General features: G+C 41.7%; 1 protein-coding gene across 5 annotated transcripts in view; it reads right to left on the reverse strand.

The window, feature by feature from the left end:
- Nucleotides 1–350: 350 nt before the first annotated feature.
- LOC119449936 (FHF complex subunit HOOK interacting protein 1B-like) overlaps nucleotides 351–21,674 on the reverse strand; it is a 42,492-nt gene continuing 21,168 nt past the window's right edge. For 3 of the 5 annotated variants that reach the window (XM_037713234.2, XM_037713231.2, XM_037713232.2), the window contains 7 exons: nucleotides 18,744–18,794; nucleotides 15,296–15,463; nucleotides 13,827–13,906; nucleotides 11,238–11,994; nucleotides 7,269–7,461; nucleotides 7,043–7,145; nucleotides 351–6,255 (listed from right to left, as the gene is read on the reverse strand). In XM_037713234.2, the coding sequence (XP_037569162.1) occupies nucleotides 6,093–6,255; nucleotides 7,043–7,145; nucleotides 7,269–7,461; nucleotides 11,238–11,994; nucleotides 13,827–13,906; nucleotides 15,296–15,463; nucleotides 18,744–18,794 (1,515 nt within the window). In that variant the 3' untranslated portion in view covers nucleotides 351–6,092. The remainder of the gene's footprint in view (nucleotides 6,256–7,042; nucleotides 7,146–7,268; nucleotides 7,462–11,237; nucleotides 11,995–13,826; nucleotides 13,907–15,295; nucleotides 15,464–18,743; nucleotides 18,795–21,674) is intronic. The other 2 variants (XM_037713235.2, XM_037713233.2) reach the window with 1 other exon arrangement.

A 21,674-nucleotide genomic window follows, 5' to 3' on the forward strand; every position in this document is an offset into this window, starting at 1 on the left:
TGTTGCTGAGCAGCCGCTGTGATTTTTCAAGCAGGTAAAGTATTGTATAGATAAAATATGCTGATGTTAAAAAAATAAATTAAAAAATTGTGATTTCTGATGACGTATGTTGCTTGAGGATCTGCTTGCTTAATATAGCTTGCCAACACATTGCCATTAAGTTTCAAAGCTTTAGAGGTGACTTGGTGGTTATGTGCCCTTATAAGGCTTCATTTATTAGAGTTGCATGTTGTTTGCACCTTAAGTGTGAAGTGTAACAGTGAATACTACTACACCAGAAGCCCATGTTGTGCTTGAAGGCTTGCACATAACTGACTGAACAGCATTCAGCTGCAGTAAGCAAAGGGACACTGGTGTTCGTATGCCTTTATTAGATCCATGTGTGAATGAGCAGCTTATCTACACTGTTTGCATGCTGCAACAAAATACCCAATGTTGATGAACCTTGGCACATGGTGCCTTGTGCAAATCCAACCAGAGAAAAGTAATGGTGTGGCCAACTCTAAAAACCGCTAAAGCAACTAGCACATATCCAAGCCAAGAGGTGGAGCAAGTAAAAACACAGCTGAGGCATCACAAAATTTACATATGTGCCTACAGCAAGTGTGCAAGCACACACACATTGCATATGCTCTTATGAAAACAAAGAAAAAGTTGCCTTGTGCTACTTAATGCAACAAATTCTTGAACACTATGTACAACAAAGGCTGTTGCAAACAGTCTGCAGGGATATACCACTTTGTATATCTCACCAAGTTCGGCAGGTGGGCAGAACCACAGAATTCCAATTATCATCAGGGGGCATCAACCATGGACAGTGGTTTGATTTTACTTGGTTGAGAATTCTCTTAAGGCTTTTATTATGTTCAAATCATGTTTCCCTTGCATTGCAAATTTTCTTTCACAGCAGCTAAATGCTTCGAAGCTGAGAACTGTTTGATTATCCGACAGTTTTCAGCATGTCAAAACAAAGTACATGCATCTGTGTTTCTAAATCTGGGTAAAACTAGAAACACGCTCACCGGGAGTAACTCTGAAAGCAGCTAAAGATTGTTTCAAGAGGTTTATCACTGCAGTGTGTTGACTCTGCGACAACAAACTAGCTTCAAAAAGAATAATGTAAGCAGACACACGAGGACGGTGAAGACTGACTCTACTAATGAGCCATACGCTACCCATCATTCTGATGAACTGCTGTACTGATGGTTCCCACAGACAACATAAAATTGTAATTGTTACATAAAACTCCATGAGCTGAACCAAGCAGTCAGCTAACTTATCAAGCATAGAGGCAACTGGGTGTTTTTATTTTTTGTGTTTATTGATTTCTCGGGTTCTCCTGTTATCATGACACTGACTCCAAATACCACTAAGTGCTGTTTGTGTCTAGACTGCTAGCAGGATTAGCGATCCCGTGACCTCTACCCAGAGAAGCTTTACAATTGTTCTCATGGCAACAGCTGGTAGTTGAGCTGCTAGAAAGCTTAAAGAAGCACGGAGGAAACGGAAATAAAATTCTGCCAGCAACGTGATAAGCCAACTTGATCCAACAAAGTATATAAAGAAAATGGCAGACATCGCCTAAATAAATAGCTCCTAGGAATTGCAAAACTATCAAAAACTGCTTTCATAATATGAACAATCAGGGCTTAGAGAAGTGATGCAGAATTTGCCTTGTATATCTCAATAACAACTCATCTTTCAATATATCACAATTTTTTTAACGTTTGGGAATGCAGAGGGGAAAATGGGCAATCTAACCTCTATGTACAATAGGCTTGCACACACTGTAGATTTCTACATATATTTTACATTGCAAACAGAAGTAGCCATACTTTATACTGTGAACAGCATGAAAGACACGGACAAGCGAGATGACACAGGCTTAGATTGACTATTGAAGGTTTTGCATGCACTCTGCAAAACATAATGGAACGGAAAATCTGAACACTAAAGAAAACCTATATGAAAGCAATTATCGTAGTCACAGATATCAGCAAGGCAGCATGATGCAAGCAGCTGAAAGGCATGAAATGGGAGTGCATGCAAAGCGTTATAACAGTGCGTGCTGTCATCTCGCCCACCCACCTTTCATGCTGTTTGCAGTATGGAACTTAACCAACTAGCCCAACTAAACATGCTACTAGCCATACTTGTCAAATCGTGACAAGCATGATGACACAAATTGAGCTATCTTGTTAGTTTCGCGCACTCCTATGGTAACATATGTAATGACGCCTGCCATCCAACCATCACAGCAAAATAACTTGTTGCTTGTGTTTTCACACAAACAGCTGCACTGTACACATTTCTGAACTATACTGCGTTTCTTTACAAGGAGAAAAATATAGTCCCCAAGTCATAATAGAACAAAGCTATACCACAACAGCTACCACTTAAACAGTATTGTCAACTGCTTGTCATTTATTTAAAACAGAACTTACCATTAAAATATTCTACACTTCAGAACACCTGCTTGTGAGCAATTCGACAGGTAAAACACCCACTACAAAGCAAATCCAGCAGTAAGAGTGCTTCAGCGGTTATGACACATTCATGCATGAGATGTGCAGTGTTTTAGAATTGTGAAACACTGTGAAGATGGAGAAACAATGTCTGCTAACACCTCCACTGACAATGTTAAAGGCACAGCTATGCGTAGCACAGCACACTCAATTATAAATACAGAAAGATTGATAGGTGGTCAAGTTAGCCTTTTCAATGACTGAGTTTAGCATATGGTGCCTCCAAGAGGTCTCCAATCACCTTTGCTGTGTGTCAACAAAACCCACCTTATGCCTGCATATGTCCTAAACTCATCAATCCACTTAATGCTCTGTCACACTTGACTATGTTTACTTTTCCTCAACATCAGTTCTGTAACTCATAACAGACCACCGGTTATCTGCTCTAAGCATTAGGCAACCGGCCTAACTCCACATCTTTATCTTAATTTCAACCATTCCCTGTTTCACACTTGGCAAGCAATGCTGCCTAAGCTACTGAAGTAGTGCAGCTGTAGAACTGTATCACTCTGCAGGTTTCATAGTGCTATGCTTTATCTGCTATGTCTTATTCTGAACTGCTCTTTCATATATTAGAAGTACAGCAGATGGAACTATTACTGCGTTGATTTGATTGATTCATGTGGTTTAACGTCCTGTAGCTATGACAGGGCAAGGCAGAGATGAGAACCGAGAATCGGCATGGAACATTTTTACTGGAACCATGTGATGATGTTGCTCCTGCACATATTTCTGTGCCACCTCACTTCTTTTCCTTCATCTTTAGCTACCACCTAGTGATGACCACTACACTCCCAAATCAACACTGGGGCTACGAGACATTGCAGTGGAGGGCTCCGGATTAACTTTGTACACGTGGTATACTTTAATGTGCACCTAAACCAAAGTATATACGGGCATTTTTGCATTTAATCACCAATGAAATACGACTACCACAGCCAGGAATCAAACCTGCGACCTTATGCCTAATTCTGTGTCAAATCACAGTGTTATACATTTCTACAATCAGAATTCTACAATCACATCATTTTGCACACATTTGCTACCAGTATGTGTTGCACTATTTGGTCGCAAATGCAAGCAGTGCACTGTGGAGGCTGTGCAAAGAGTTCGGTCATACCGAGTCATTCCGCTTGTTTTAAAGTGAACAGATCCATATATTTTATGTCTTTTACATAATAATTTCTTCCCAATTGTAGCTGCAAATTATAAAGGCGACTTCATGCCAAATCACATACCATGGCTATGTTTGGGGCTTTCATGTGGCACACACTATTTTTTTTGGTCATGTATGCAGATGGCGCGAAAAGTCTCTTTAACATCTGCGGTGTTGTTGCCTGCTACGTATGAAACAAAGCACAGAATGTCAGCTACACTTGTTTTCTCTCGAATCGATACAGATGTCTTGCCGTTTCTCGTTCTGTCACTTGTCACGCAGTCCTTAGTCCCTTCTCTAGCTTCTTTGCTATTCTCCCAAGTTTCAGCCCCACAGGTTGGGACCAATAGAATACACTGCCTGCATATTTCTCTCTTCCGACTGATGCCCTTCCTGAATTTGACATGCCAGACCAGCTGTGTTCATTCTTTTAGCTGGCCTGCCAATGAAAATTTAATAACTGTCAGCTCCAATGCATTGTGATAATGTGTCACATGCTGCAACACAAATGTTGCCCCGCTTACATGACATGTCCATATAAGAGAATTTGGTGCTTATTTGCAAAATGGGGCAGGCACATGGCAAAATTTAGTGACACAGATGTTAACGTACAGCCTTGCCACAAATATAACCTTAACTATTAGTTACTAAAATTTATTCAAGTTGTCAACAACAGGTTGCTCCTAATGGTATGCTAATACACCTAACCATGGAATCCAGCTGCAATGGTGGAATTTGTATATTTGCCATGTGCTGTTCTTTTCTTTCTAAGTTTTTTTTTTTTTTTTTTTTAGAAGCAAAAATGTACAGCTTATGCAATTCCTGTTACCCAGAAAAGGCAAGTGCAGTTTCAGTAGCTTACATGCAAAAGAGCATTTATGGTAATGACTTGTGACATCCATGTCCGAAATGACGTAAAATAAGTGGCCTTGCAAACAGGGCCTAGACTTTGTAATGTTTCTTTTCTTTATCCATTCTTTCGACCTTTCACCATTATCTTTCACCACTGCCATGCTGAGTTTGGCCACTTTGCATGACAGATGATAAGAAAAGGACAGGATTGAAGGAAAGGAATTATGGCCCTTGGACAATACATTTGCACGCATTAAAACATTAATGGTAGGTCTAATTCAGGAACTGCAGTGCAGTTTGAAGAACACTTGACCCACAAAATTATGAGCATTGCTACAATTAATGACTGGCACATTTATAACCAGCTACTCACATATTTCATTTATCTGGCACAAGCATTTTGATGCTTTGCAGAACATATAACCCTGAAAGCCAACAAGTGTGACAGTGCTGCTAAAAAAAGTAAATAAGGGGCCAAGAATTCTTGGCATGCAGTCGAAACATTGAAACATTAAAGCATTTGAACATTACTGAGATCTTGGCCCTTGAAATAGTGACTGCATAGAAAAGAAGAAGAAGAGACAGTCAAGACCTGTCGGAAGAAATTCTAGTGCATTAAGGATAGTGTACATAATGTCACAATAATATGTAGTTTGCTGATAAAAAAGTGCTAGTAAAGCCCAACTCTGAGAGGACTCCTCAAATACAAGCAGCTGTATTCTAAGCTTTGAAAGCAAACAACAAGAAAAAAAAAAAAGACATAAAACTTCGTATTCAACACTAAAAATCTGAAGCTGCACAGGAAAATATAACTCATTGTGCACGCCCATTGCTTCAAAACTGACCGCTAAATGATGATGGTGGTGACAATGGTGGTACTACATAACCAGAAGATGCCAGAACACCAAGGACGGTGGCAGTGCTAGCTTCTGCACAAGTTTTCAGAGCTACATTGAAACGCAAACTGCAAACTATGCCAGTTTGCTGTTGGGAAGGACAACAAACAGGTCAACAACATTGCACCTTCCCCTACACCATTATGCAGTTCACTATGGCTTCCACTAGCAGATCTAAATTTTGCAGTTCCCTGCAACAAAACGCTGCATCTTTCCTGCAACACTGCATATTTACAATGTTATCTTTTGTACTATCCTCTTTACCTTGCCGATTCTTGAGTGCAGGAAAAACAAAGCTCTTAAAACTATGCTGGCCAAATGAAGAAGGCTCCTAACGTTTCAGAATTGCCAGGGGAATGCCAAGGTGGCTAGCACTGCCATTCTCTCATTCAACTCTTCTGGGGGCTCTCTGAAGATGTGATGCACACCAAACAGCATTGAAATTAAAAACCACAGAACCCAGACGCTAACTCACAACAATGAGGCTCTCGCCATAAAATACTCTATCTATACAGACCTAGCATCAGTATGGTACAGGAAGCATGCATGCACGCACACACACACACAATGGAGCTTGCACAAACGCTATACAAAGAATCTCGGTGCTGGTTCATTGTGGAGGAATCCACCCCAATGACAATGGGTATGTCATGTCACACGATGTCATGAGGCAAGCTGCTGGATGGCGTGCTCTTGGCTGATGGCAGCGAGCTCCTTCAGGAACTCCTCCAGCACCACAGCTGCCAACACCGCATTTTGAGTTTTGATGGACTCCAGTCTGGTACCTTCTTCTGTGAACTCACTTGGGTATGGCCTTGCTATGAACCTGAAAGGGCACAAAATAATTGTGTACTACTTTCCTGCAGAGTTTACTTCCAAATATAAAGATTTAGTTGAACATTGTTATAACGGAGCCACATCTGAGAAGAAATTATCTTTGTTACATACTACATTTGTTATAAGTATACACGCTGATACTGGAAAAATAAATGTTAAACGCGGGCCTATGTGAAATAAATGCAAGCATATGTGGCCAGCACGTGGACCAGTAATGGACCACTACCTGGCACCTGCAAAACGCTAAATCGTGAACTTGCTTTGCATCGTCGTTAATATGCAACTGTGCAATTAGTGATCACCAATATCAACACGAGCTACAGAACGGACAAAACCAAGCCATTTGTCAAAATGCGCATGCATGACCAGAATGTGCCATTTCAAGTTGCTTCTGCTGAGTGTTTAACATTTTTGCCATCAGAAAACATACTTTAAGCTGTTGAGTGAGCAAATCATTGCTTCGCATGAATGATACTCTCCCGATTCTTGCATTTTCAGTTTTGTTACAGTAGTAGAATACTCACCTAAATAAAGCATAGCCAACCAAATTTTAGATTTAATTTATTATATCTCATATTTTGTTATATCCACGTTTGCTATATTGAGGTTTGATTGCACTGAAAATGCAGCCACATGCTGTGAACAAGGGCTGAGGAATGCTGTTTTTAATGTTTCCAACAAGCGTACCAGGGAACATAAGAGAGCACAGTCAAAAAGTAACATTATCAGAAGCCAAGTTCGAAGCAAGATGTTGATAAGAAAAATTCTAAACACACCTGTAGCTTTTCTCCTCACCACCTGTTTCAACGAGAACAGGGTTTGTCTTTGGCAGGCCTGTTCTTCGAAAGAAACTTCCAAGGCTTCTCCGTTTTGACTCCCCTGTGAACAGCACCATTACGCAGTTAGGAACACTTGCTGCTAAAAGGGAATTTCACGCACAAGTTGCCAAAAAAAAAGCACAAAGCTCTGCTGTTCATCAACTCTGAACGATCGTCCTCTTACCTCTAGAGAACTCTGCAGCAAAGCTCTGGCTTCGACGCACTGCAGTTTGGTCACCATATAGCCTGTGAGGCGTGTCTGCCAGTAGCCTCTCTTCCCTGACAGCAAAAAAGATCCTAGCCCTTGCAAGCAGCTCATCAAAGTTGTGCAGTGTGTAGGAGTAGCTGTCCACTTTGTGCTTCAGAGAGCCAAGAACCTGCACATACCGAAGACAGCAAAAAATAAAAGCCTACATAAAGTTATCTTCATTTTGTTTGTGCCATATCTAAGAAAATTATTCACAAGGGCTCCAGCACAGCCCAGAAAATGACAAAATGCATTGAATGGAGTTTTAATCAAAATGGCAGACATGACCAAGCAATCTGTGGGACACATCCTTCTGTCCCTACTGCCCCGATGGCACTGTGCCTTGTCCCACTTTTGTGCTTCAGACGACGAAGAGATGAGAAATGCAGCTCGGCACCAGCCAGACACCCGTGAAACTGCAGTTTCACAAACTGTTGTAAAAGTCTAAAAAATTTTTTGCTGCTCGCTTCCATGCGAGGCTTAGGGTTTTCTTCACAGGTTGAAAACTACTTTCAAGAACTGAACTCCGATTTTTATTCACAGGTTTTCAAAGCAAAGCAAAGCCTTGTGAAATCCATGTGCCTCAGCTGCAGTGGTCAGGGAGTGCCTCAACGCGCACTATCACGGAGAGCGAACGCATGGCGGAAAGCAAACGCGACCGTCGTGCGAAAGGCCGTGGGGGTATGGGAGGGAGGGAGGCGGGGCGACGCTGTGCGGCGGCACCAAAGGCGTATCTTGCAACCGGGCGCAAGGGGAACTCGCCACTCAATCTCCCACGCGAAAGCAAGAAAGCGGGAAGGCAGCGCGGGAGGGAGGGGGGGGGGTGCGCAGCTTCGGCTCTGCCAACAACTGCACTCGTACTTTGCCCGGATGTGGCGGTCGCCCGTACCGTCTCTTATCTCCACACGGCTCTGACCTTTGTATGCGCTGTGCATTCGCCGCTCAGTTTCCGTTGAAGCGATAGACCGCACGAACCTTTGCCCGCTGCGGCAGCTGCGCTTGCTGCCAGCGTTTTGACAGTCGTTGTCTGCGGTCATTCAGTGTGATCTATTCATGTCTGCTTGTGCGCGCTGGCACCACGCTTGTCAATTCAGTTAGTAAGCGAATGTGTCCAAGTTTATGCAGCCGATAAAACTACTATCCCTACTCCGAATAGCTCTCTACTAATTTGCTATTGCAATTGATGCTTCGCCTTTCGGCTGAAACTGCGACATTTTTTTACTCCAGCTAAGGCAGAAACAGACAAGCATGCAGAAACACGAAGCAGCATGAAACCTTCGCTGTACCAGCACATGTAGAACACACAAAAATATGCCTATTGCCTCATTTTTTACGCTACAGTAACATGGAAGAAACACTTGTAGATTGCAGGGATCTGCACTTATCACAGCCGTTTGTTCAAATTTTTCAGATCACATTTTACGGTCCTGATCATTCAGTTTAGCACATGACACTGTTAATAGCCTGGTTTTTCAAAAAACAAAACGTGAAGTTGCCTTCATCTGTGCCCCTCACAGTGAGTGATGTCCTAAACATAGTGGCTATGATGTTACTGTGTCACTCCCAACATCTGCAGTATGGCAAAGCAAGAACTCTGTGGCAAAGGTGTGCTAATTTTATTTTCTTGACAAACCAGGCAAATGACAGTGCCAACTGTTATACTGAATGATCCAGATTACGAAGCGTGATCTTGATGGAAAATTTTACCAAATACAAAGCAGTAATAAGCGCAAAAGCTTTTTCAGAAGATTTTTGAGGAAGCTTTAGCTCAGGGGCTCCTATCCAAATACATGGGAAAGGAGAAATCGTTTTCTCAGCAAGCACTGCACCAAATTTGATGACGTTTGCTGCATTTAAAAGAAAAAGGTAAAATCTAATAACTGCTGGGAGCGGGTTTTTATTTAGGCTGTTGATTTTGCTATAAAGAAAGCTTAAAAATGGCAAATTTTTAGAACACGAAATTATCAAGTGTACAACTCTAACTCAGCAATGAAAAATGGTAGCAAAATTCTGTTACTTGCATACAATAGTACATCTAAAGCAGACAAAATTGATGTGTTATACATGACTCTTAGATACACCACTAATATGCGAGTAGGACTTTTGCAAGACCCTAGTAAACATTGTAACAAATTCATGTAATATATAAATTACAATATCAAATCTGTCCACTTCGGATGTTCTCACAGATGCAGTTTACAGAACTGCAATATCTGTTCTTGCTGTTGAGTTACAGTTCTGTAACCTTAGTGCTTCCATTTTTTTTCAAGCTTACCGATTTTCTGCAATTTTTGGAAAAGAAGTGTAGGCCCTAAATCAAAATTCTGCTTCTAACAGTCACTAGAATATAACTTTCTCTCTCAAATGCAACAAATTTCATTAAAATCGGCGCAGGGGTTATCTCAGAAAAGCATAAAGGCAGCATTGGAGTTGGGCCCGATCCAAAGCTTCCCCGTAAGAGAAAAATGCAAGTCACTGTATGCCCATTGGCATCAGCTCACTGAAGTTGATATTTGTTCGTGGCCACATGTTCATGAGCGCTTAAGAGAAATGCCCAGATCAGATGTCAATAAAGATGATGCAGCAATGCAGTATTTTGCTATCTGTTCCAATGTGAAACATTCTCAGAGGTTGTCTACATGTGTATGTAATGTGTGAAGGCTTTCTTTGAAATAAATTCCGATGGCGAAATTAATCTGCCAATTTAAGGAAAGTTATGCACAGCGTTTATAAAAGCCTTAGACCACATTTGTCACATTTTTGTTGTACGTTTATGCCTGTGGCAAACACCAAGTCACACAGCAGGGACCAAATGTCGAATATCATACCAAGATTGCAATTATGTATATGGTACATCCTTCAGCCATCATAGGAATCATTGCTGCGCTGAGTGCCGGCCTTAGGGAGTTTCTTTGAAGCAATTAAGTGTTTGACATTCACAACTAACTTGTTTCGTTGCATATGTTATAGTGCACAAATAAAACACTTTCTAGCCTGTGGGTCGTGAAATCTGTTCAATAAAGTAACCTTCACTATGTGTAATTATTTTTACGCTCTAAATAATATTTTTGGGACGTTCTGAAAAACTATCAAACAGAAGAAATTAGAAACTACCAATCACTTCCTGGTTCTTTTGGTGAACCACAACACTGCTCCAGCAAATGGGTAACATTAAAGTTATTTACCTGTCTCACAGGTTTGTGGACACTCACCATGCCACATTGAAATCCACTTGTGCTTTGCTAAGGTTCAGATGTGATCTCAACCTCTACGTCATTGAATGGCATCAGGAATAGCTTTCTACCTGATATATCATGCTTTTTTTTTCTAAGGTTTATAAAAAATTTTACGTGCACATTTGCTTTACTCAAGTGCTTTGAGGCCTGGACACATCCATAAAAAAGCAGCAAAGCAGGCATTAGCCCTACATACAAGACAGCTACATACAAAGGATTTGCAACATACAATGTTGCAAATCTTCACCCAGACAAACAAGTCCCAGAAGAACTCACTGCTGATTCATATTTTCTATACCCTTCGGCACTCTTTGGCTATCCCTGTCCCTAACGCCCCCCCCCCCCCCCCACAAAACAAACAAACAAAAAAACAAGAACATGTACCTTCATCATCAATCGCTATATTACAAAAAAGGTAAGAACTAAGAAAAGTCAGAAACTGACTAGCAGTTTGACATGTTGCCTCTGCGTCATGTTTTTCCTTTAACTAAATTTCTTAGTCTCTCATTTTTTATAAGCACGCTGAATCAGGCAAACACTCAGCTACTTTATTATATTAAAGGAAAGAATAGTGCAGTGCACAAGAGCAATGGTACAGCCAAGAGGCACGTCATTCCCACATTTTGGAGTGCTAATTTAATATGAACAAGGGTGACTGAACAAGGCCCACCTGAAAAAGTGACCGGACACTTGGCTGAAACACAAGTGAATGGCTCAGGAGGAACGATCGCAGCAAGGGCTGAGGGTACAGGGCCAGCCGTGCAATGAGTGCCGTCAGCTGTAGGTTGATGTAGACGCTGTTCTGTGGCATCATCTCCAGCCGGGCCAACAAGATGCTCAGGAATGGGCCGATGTTGGGGCTTCCAAATGCCTCGAAGCCACCCTTATTGGCAGCTTCTCGCGTTACAAAGATTCCAGAGTCCCCCGCAGACACCGAGCTCTCCTCAGCAGAGGCATCTTCTGTCTTAGTGTCCAGAGCAACTGCGGCCCCATTGAGATCCACCGATGATGATGCCTCATCGTAAGACGAGGACCAACCTGAGCATGCCCGCCTAGTAAGGCGCACCCCTTGACGCGCATCCGCGAGGTACAAGTGATAGCCAGTATGTGCCACTGACGGAGGCTGCTGGGTGCCGTTGAGCACAGCAGTGAAGGACCGTGGCATGTCTCCTGATTCGTAGCTGCCCAGGACCCCTGAGAAAGAGCGGCGGGGGCGGCGGCTGCGTATCTGGAGGCTTCCACCGTGCATCACTCTCTCCACGGGAAATCCATCACGCAGGAGCGGTAGCTGGGCCTCCTCGGCACTTATGCCAGTACAGCAAGCAGGAATGAGGGAGAGAAACTTTTCAGCGGCACAGCTGTAAAGATCGATGTCACAGACGCGACTCCTCTGGCTCACCATCACGTGGGAACAGGGAACCAGGTACCTAGTTGAGAAAAAAATATAAAAGACACAGTGGGTCTGTCATATGTAGATGCATGTACACCTCCAGCATGGGCATATGCCAATTGCATATCGCTAGCACTACAGGCCACTGATTAAAAACGGTGAAGTGTGCATGGCATCTGTCATCACCATTTAGGCAACATATTGCCGCTTGATGAACAGCGAGGTGCCCACAAGTTTAAAGCAAAAGCCAATGCCGTATCTCCAGCAGCAATGCCATTCTGACAACATCTGCAGAGAAAGCACTTTGCCTTTGCTTGCGAGAAATTTTGCAGGGGCATAGATAAACAGCAAAGAACTATTACAGGCAGGAGCGAATCTTTTGACACATTCCACTGGTCATTTTAGAGAACTCTGACTGCCACAGAAGTTACTCAAAAGAGCTGTGCAGCTATATTATATACCGTATTTACTCCCATAATTAACCCACTTTTTTTTCCCGAACATTTGCTCGATATTGAGGGGGGACAGAGGGGATTTTGTTCATTATGCGGGGTAATGTTTTGAGACAATTTTTTTGTCGCGACCACCTCCAGCCATAAGGTATTGGACACGCCAGAATGGCAGCCGGATCCATGCCGTTTTGCCGTGCCGCAGCGCCGGATCAGACTTCTGGCGTGCATCAATAGTAGGGGACACGGTATGATTCGGCTTCTAATCAGGCGCTATGTCATGGCAAAATGCATCAGTTCCAGCTGCCATTCACGTGCATCGGACACCGTATCTGATGCTGAATCGTACTGTGTATCTCCTACTTTTGTCACACGCCGGATGTCTGATACAGCACGTCGGATGCCGTATCGGATGCTGAATCGTACCATATGTCTCCTACTTCACAGCAGCAAGTTCGGGCTGCGATCATTGTGCCAGGAAAAGAAAAGAAACTCGCTTTTTGATTGGAAAAGCAGGGTGTGCTTTCATTATGCGAGCAAATACGATAGTAGTGATAATATGGTTTCATTATTGCCACTGAAGCCTACTTATGCTTGAATGAAAGTTTAGTTGCTGTCTTACATGGTGTTTGAAGCACTGTCAGATCACACTGAAACAACCAGTCAGATGTGCCATTGACAATAGAGAGAAAAGAAATGGAAAAAAAAAAAAAATGCTGCGACAACTCAGCTCTCGCATCTTTTAAAGGCTGCAGCAATCAGGAGGCCATGCAGTGTGCAATGATAGGAGGGTGCAGGGGGGAGAGAGTGAAGCTGTTTTATGGCTCTAAATGCCTGTGGTTTGGTCTTAATCTGGTTTTTTAAATAACATTAAATAAATAATGTACCTAAGAAACCACGTCAAAACCTTCAGTGCAGACCGAAGTTTTTAGCTGCATATGATTTAGGGCCCTTAGAGTAGTACCTAAGCAGTGTTGTGTAAATAGAGGTGTAGAGGGTCGTCCACTCTTATTATGAACACGGCGCAGCATTGACCTGCTCCGCAGAGCGCCAGCGCACACGGCGTGGCCGCACATCGAAGCTAAGCAGCGCAGGTGCACAGAGGCTTGGAGGTAGGGCTTCGTGTCAGGTGTCATCTCCTAAAACACTGCGCGCTCCCGCACTTTAGCAGACGACACGAAGCCCCACCTCTAAGCCCCTGCGCGGCTACGCCGATTAGCTTCGATGTGCGGCCGCGCCGTGTGTGCTGGCGCTCCTCCGCATGTTCGTACTAAGCGTGGACGACCCTGTACAAAAGCACTAAATTTTAAATGCACACTTTTATTGAAATAACAATGCTTGTAGGGAGGACACCAATTTCTACATAACATCAACAGAGCTGGCTAAAGCTCGCAGTTTTGTAATGAAAAGAGGCACTCACTTGAGCACAAGCTCCAACATGATGTCTTCGCAGTTAAAATCGAGCAGTGTTCTAAAAAGTGCCATCGTCACCAAGCACAGCTGGAAAAGGACAGAAACACACTGGAGCAGGCAAATATGCAGCAATGCCATTGAGTGGCACATGGTAAATTATTGGCAACATTAAAGCATAAAGAATGTGTGAAGACTGACCATTAAAACAAATAAGAAAGTGAAGTTTCTGTTTTATTATACCATACTATAACGAAACCAATGTCCACCCATTCTACCCTGCAGTTCGTGAAATAGCTCACCCCAGTTTAGTGCCAATTCTGTGCTCACAGAGAAACAAACGTGGCGTCTCACAAATTAGACCTGCACTACTTCTGAAAATGCAGTTAATGCTGTCAATGTGCTCTGCATGAAGCCTGCATTATGTGGATTGAATAACCGATTGATCAACTGAGCTTAACATCCCAAGACAACATACCGTATAGGCTTGTGTAAGGACCGCACTTTTTTTTTTTTCACTATTTTGACAAGGTGCAGCCCGTACACGGGACCGAACCTCTAGGTCAAAATGGTGCCGGCGCAGCCAGCGACTAATGCCAACCCCAGATCTCCGGATGTACCATTGCCTTAAGGGTGAACTTGCAGCTGTCGCCATCTAGCAGAGGCACGTGGTAGTACACAGCATGCAAAAATTTGCCAATGCACGGCGCAACATTCGGGCACTGAATGCGATTGCTTCTCCAATGAAAATTTTTTTCTCTCCAAATTTTGGGCTGCCAAGTTGGGGGTGCAGTCCTCACACGGGAATGGCCTTTATACGAGTCTATATGGTAGCCGCTACGAGAGACATTAGAGTTGAGGGCTCCGGATTAATTGTGACCATCTGGCGTCCTTTAATATCCATCTAAAGCTTGGCAGATCAGTGAATTTACGTTCCACACCCATCGAAACGCATCCACCAGTCGTGGAGAACTGAACATACAACCTCATTCTCAGCAGTGTAATGTCACAGCCACTCAGTCAAGTTCAGAGATCATTTTCCCCATATGAAATAAATGGTGGCATGCAGATGAAACCATGACATACTGTCAAAAAAAAACGAAGTATACAACCACCCGCAGAAAGTGTAGATAACTTGATTATACTTTTTTTTTTGTTCTATTTAAATTTCGAGAGCTTGCCCTCAGGCATAACATATAATTCATGCAAATGAATTACCAGTGTCACAACAATAAAGAAGAGATGTAAAGGCAGTCCCTGCTAGGCAAAAGTGGAGGAGGTTTTCAATGGAAGTCACTTTTCGGCAAGCATTCCTTGCAGCTGTGATGTTCAGCAAACTGACAATTGCTTGATCATGCATAAGTTTAGGTGCAGCCGATTTAAGCACCATGGTTATATGTATGTAGACAGCTACCACCAAAAACAGTGTGCTTCCAAACAAACCCAAAAACTTCACAATGATCACAACACAGAACATACTCGAGAGTGTCCTCCAATGCGGTTTATGAGTGTGTTGAGAATCCTGTGGCTTTCATAGCTCTCGGTAATCAGGAACTTGAAGAACACCAACAGTAGCTGGGGCTCTGTGACTGTCCTCAAAAAGAGGTCCAGGTATGCCGTTGCAGTGACTATTTCCTCCAGTGTGTTCTGTTGATCCAATTGAGGAAAGAAAAACAAAAGATGGAAGTACGTTCAGTGAAAGTTACGCTTAACATGCCAGCATTATACATGTTCCCATGACACAATACTATGCATGCATATTGATTTCTGGGAACTGTCCACATTATGTCTTCACCTCTGTGACGTTATCTAACATCGATGCAAATGAAAAAAATAAATAAATAAAATAAAGAAATGCCCTGATCAACATTGAGAGCATCTGAAGAGTCCCTAAAGTGGGTTTCAGCCAGAACAATGCACCACCTACACAATCTCCGGCGAAAATTTTTGGAATAACAAAGTAACAATGAGGCATCGAGATTGACTGAGATCTGTTCCCTTGAATACAGCTGTACCTTCCCATCAATGCTAACATGCACGCTGCTATGATGGATAATTACGCACTGCTATTTCTAAGCTCCCTAATGACGTAGAGGGTACATAATGTGTTCCCTACAGTGCAGAGGCTGAGAGTGTAGCAACATGCTCTACAAGCAGCGGATTCGTATTCGCAATGTCTACACTACTTAAGGGGCTCTGGGGCTCTCCTAGCCTGGTTATATAACTTATTTGCATTCTAAAGATCTTCATTATGCAATAATCCCAAATGGCCAATCTTGACGTGCCATATTATAACCCATATCAAGCACCACCTTTACTCCAAATCATGGGCTCTTGAACTAAGTCCTAACTAAGTCCACTTAGAATTGAATAATGGAAATATTCAGTACATTTAAAACCCCCCCGCTTGAAATACAATCTCTAAATGACAAAACAGTGCCTGCACTTGCAGGGTTCCTAATTTTGTGCCACTACAGTATGTCATCCATGCAATAATGCACAATCTCAAAGACATCACACTTTCTGTCACCATTTCTTAACTGTATAGGTTGTAAACCCAGTAACAATCACGACAAAGCACAATATCAAAGTAGACACCACTTGACAACTAAAGGGAGCTCTAGCATGCTGTTAGAAATAGCTGTGTTAGGCAAGAGTGTTAGTCTTTGTGCCAGGTGGTTACAAAAGTGGAACCAGCCTTCCACACAAGTTTTACAAGGTTCTCTAGAAAAAACTCGGGACAAAGGCTAGCATCTTCATGGTAAAATATTGAATGCTCTTTGAATCAAGCAGAGACACTCCTTGAAGCACAGTGCACACGCGAGAGACTCCAGTCTAAATGTTCTGTGCTCGGAACTAAAATTGCTATTAATGTTTGCACAGCATGGCAGCCCAACCCAAATTCTTGACCGACAAAGCTATGTTTTGTTCATTTCAGCAGGAGACACGAGCAAAAAAATCATGCTAAGCAGGCAACAAGGCAGCCAAAACATAAGACACTGCAGAAAATATGCTAGAACAAAAGGTAAGGGCAAGCATAACAAGAGCAGCAGAGAGAAAAAAAAAAAAAAAGACAAAGGAACTTGGACGATCATGTATTTATCAAGTATTTATCGACCTAAGGGATGCTAGCGATGTGCTCCAAAGGCTGCTTGCCTGAAGTGTGAAGATAAATAAGTAGAAGTTGAACTTGAGGCTATTAAAGCGGCACTGTAGATTTATCTGCTGGCAAAGCGCTGCAATTTTTAAGACCCCATAGCGGCGTAACTTTGGATGCACGCACTACTCTGTTCTTAATCATTTGGGTGTCAATTTAAGAAAAATATAAGTAAGATAAGTAGTGCTATGTTTTAGGCTAGGCCTGACTTGCTGATTAAATGTACAAAAAAGGCCATAACATCTTCCCTTTTCTTCGAGAAATGATTCCAAAGAAAATTTTTCACAAAATGCAAGGCGAGAATTTTTTGAATGCTATGAATGCTATGAATCCCTTTTGATTGTTTGCACTACTGTGTTGTCGTTCCTTTGTCCCAAGAGCACATGTGAGAACCCACAAGTCCTATCTTTCAAATTTGTGAGAGAAAAAAAAAAGAGACTAGTTAGAAAGCTCTAGACACTTTCATGAACATTTGTTTCCAAGATGCATCAACAGCAAACGAGGCATACTGCATGGTATTTGTTGATGGCCTACTTGCTTTCAACACCATAAAAGGTATGTATGTATCCCACACTCCCACTAAACCTAGATTTTAGACTAAACAAGTTTAGTTTGCTTTAAACAAGAAACAAGAATGTCCTTTTAGTAAATAGCAGATTTTCTTAGCAGACTTCAAGAGAAACTTTTTCAGAGAAATGTCTTTCCTAGATTCACAAAAAAATATAAGCACATTTTAAAAACTTCTCGAATTTTGTTCATGCAGGATCTCTGCAAGAAACAAAAAGTATGAATTCCAATTTTTAATGCTGTCTTTTTAGGTTAGACACCCATGATGAGTTCATACGTACTCTTCTTCTGACACATTTTATTTTGTAAAGAATTTAGAATTAATTAAAAGGTATTCGACAACTGCTCAAGCCAACGAGTGGCATACCCCAAGTTCTAAAATTTTTTATGTGCTTTTACAGCATTTGTGGTGTTTGCACATTAGTTATTTGGACATGCAATACTTAACTATGTCTGTTTTCTATAGTTCATCTTATTTCTCAGTGAGAATTCTTGTAGTGGTTTCACACAGTATTCTAAGCACACTTAGAAAATTGTTTTAGAAATATGTGCACAAAGAACTGCAAAGACTAGCGGTAGAGGGCACAATAATGGAGAGAAGCGATGTCTTTAGTTTATATAACCACAGCAGATGCTGCTACTTATCAGCTGCTAAAACAGCACACAGTAAAAAGCGTTGAGGCAAGCTTCACATTGCAAAATAGCAGGAAAACATGCATGCCTTCAACCAGGCATGAATGCACTCTTCTGTAGCCCTGAAAACAGACGCACTGATTGCAGGTGGTGTGTGAAGGTGCACCTCGGCTCTTGATTGTGCATCCTGGAAACTTCTGCTCACAATAGCACCATGAACAGTTCATTACTGGTTCTTCAGTACACAAACCTCGCCTTTTATTATCAAAAAAATAAATAAATAAATAAAAAAACTAGGCTGCGAAAAACCTTTCACTCCTTGCATGCTACCTTCTCTGAAAACTTCCTGCCCCTATCCCTTTACTTCATGTATAGCATGAAAATAATTGCTGCTTGCTCTTAAGTTAGCACTCACACTAAGGACAACAAAGCAAGAAATGCATCATGCAAGTTCAGCACTGATCTGTTATGTACAGGTGCACAGCCTCCTTCAGCATGCCTGCATTCCTCCTCCTCTGAGGAGGCAAAACGTGCGTAGAAACACAACATGATTCCCGACAGGGTACTGACCGCAAATATGGTGCAGCCCTCAAGAGTGTCAACATCTATATCCGCAGTATCCTGAGCATCCATGCCAATTTTTGCGTTGTAGGCGAGGGGGGAGGGGCGACAGAGAGCGGTGGAGAAAAGAACAAAAGTGAAAGAAGAGAGGGACGGGCAGAGACCAATTAGATTGAAAGAACGGTGTGCATTGTTTAATCATCAACAGTTTACCACCACCACTGCCAGCTACCACTGACACCTGCACCTTAAAACATGCCCTGCTTATACACCGTACAATTTCACACTAAGGTTACCAGAGGATAATATGGCGCTGCAACCATTCGTTCCTGATGAGAACCGTAGGTAACACACAAAGGTTTTAGCAATTTGGCAAGGCACCATTAAAAGAGAAAAGAGAATTGTAGCTTCTGTTATAGTTCTTTGAAGTGCTTTTTGTGTTGTGTGCTTGCCTTGCAACATAACACCAGAGAAGTGAAGTATTTTATGTGCACAGTTAAATTATATTGTGAGGCAACTTCCTGCAAATCAGTAAATCGCAACAATCGTCTGTGCACGTGCCGCTGCATCTGAATAACAAATTAGCTTCAAGGGGGTCAATGTAAGCGAGGATGTTCAAAGCCAGAAAACTTTGCAGTTTTCTGGCTTTGACCATCAATGACCATCATTACCATGTTTTAACCATCATACTAAAAGTGCATGTGGAGCCATATTTCCCTTTATTGACCTTAGCATGGAATTATATACTGTACATAGTTTGCTTACAATAAAAAAATTACATCCAAACTCCAATTCAAAACCTGGTACCTAACTAACTTATTTTTAAAAATGTCTCTATTTGTAATTATAAAGCAGCAAATCCTTCCTAGAAGTCACACGCTCATTTTTTAAAAGGAAAACTTGTCAGAAACACAGAATTAAGTTTACAGATAGTATTGGTAGATTACCCCTTCATAGCCACCTTTGTGTTCCTCCAGTGGAAAAGAATTGCTTTTTAGGTGAGAAAACAAAGGCCAGTCCTCTCTCTCGGAGCTTCACGTGAGACTGTGGCTCCTGCAACTTCTTAGTGATGCCACAAATTTTTTGCGGTACTATATTGAAGCATGTCCTTTTTCTGCAGCAAAAGTCCATGCGGGTAGTGAGACTGAGTTTTCATTTATTTTTATAATGTGTCCTAATTATTTTTTTATATTAATACACAATTAACTCGTCTTTGCCTGACGCTGCAGAAACCTACCCACCATAGATGATGAGGCAATTTCAAATCCCAACTGCCTTAGATTTTTAAGCCCTTTCTGGCTCAGAGTAAAGCTGACCTATTTTCAGTTCCAAAAGTGCAATCCACCAGCAAACCTTGAATTCACATTGCTGTATATTGTGCTTAATGGTAAACAGCATGTATAGGCTCCTGGAAAATATTTGAATAGGAGTTTGTACAACTTATTTCCTTCCCAAAAAAACCAATGAGCTATTACCATATTGTTACAATATTTAGGAATTAAATCGCAATATAAATCCAGATTCCTAACTGCAGAGAGTAGAGGCTGTTATATTTGATTTCTGTATGTGCTTCTATACAAAATAACCACAACCCCAATGCCTCCCTTAAAGTGTATGCAATTGCTTTATGACATTTTATATATTGAATGGTTTGCTAAGTCTCTTCTAGCTAAGAAAACTTGTAAACCAGGCCAACACCAACCAAGGATAATACAGCCAAGTCAGAAAGGGCAAAAACACACAAAGAAATGCAGACATTGCAAGACAACACTTCAAGCAAAGATGCCACAAGCTTGCCAGTACACAGGGCCCCATGTATGTTCAAAGCACAGTAACGTTCTGTACACAAGAAAAAAAAAAAATTATTGGCTCTACGCGAACCGGAACACTTTGATTTGCCAGAAAATTAATTACTTAACTGAACACCTAATCATAGTTGTGTAATTTGTTCAAATAAAGTTCCACTGTTAGAACACACCAAATATTACAAAAAGCACTTAAATGTACCATTTGTTTTAGCAAAGATATAAAGTCAAGGGCATGCCATGAAGTGCCCCTGAAGTGATAAGTTCACAGGTTCAAATTAGCAGCTAGAAATTTATTAAATACTTTCTTTTTCAGTTGGCTTGGGGCACATGTTGCCATTACCGAAATGGAGCTGGTTTGTTTTCAAGGCATACCCATTTGCCAGGAATCCTGAGACTAGCAAAAGTTTCTATACTGTACATTAAGTTTGCTGTGATAAATGCATTTTTGTCCAAACAGCCATAAGGAAGGCTTTTAAAAAAATTGTGGAATGCCAGTGTGGAGAAAAACATATCAAAATGCACGCTAGTCTAAGCACACCTAATAAACAGACATTCCTATGGCTTCATTTCTAACAGTTCTGCAGACTGCTAGCTAAGATGCAGCAAGTATTTTAAAGGAACAAGGTCTTCAATGCGAATGAAACCAACTCTATGTTGTTAGCATCCACCTGAAAAGCCACTATTATTTTTTGTTCTTCATTAAATCAATAGTAATGATTGAGTAATTAACTATTTACTTATTTACTTTACAACCGCTATTACAAATAGAAGTTTTCAAAGAACATTTGAAACCATATCATTCAGTTTGTGATGAGCTAACTCTTGTGTAGCTTGTTTTACCACATTCAGAAGATAGTAACAATTTCTTTAAAAGTCGACGTGGCTAGCCACTCGCATGCCACAGGAAAGCTGGTTTCAAACATGCTGCCAATGACCTAAAAGAGATTTACACGTAACACACCTGTTTCATGAAGTTGATGGGACATTTAAACTTGGTGTGGCCACTAAGTATCTGTTGGTGGTAAGCGCCACATCCAATCTCGGTCATGAGCTTCCAACAGTTCGTGATAATGATAAGCAACCTGCTAATGTCAAGTATATATAAGAAACCCTGGCACAAGCTTTTGTTGCC

The sequence above is a fragment of the Dermacentor silvarum genome, chromosome 4 (genome assembly GCF_013339745.2).
Source record: "Dermacentor silvarum isolate Dsil-2018 chromosome 4, BIME_Dsil_1.4, whole genome shotgun sequence".
NCBI lineage: Eukaryota > Metazoa > Arthropoda > Arachnida > Ixodida > Ixodidae > Dermacentor > Dermacentor silvarum.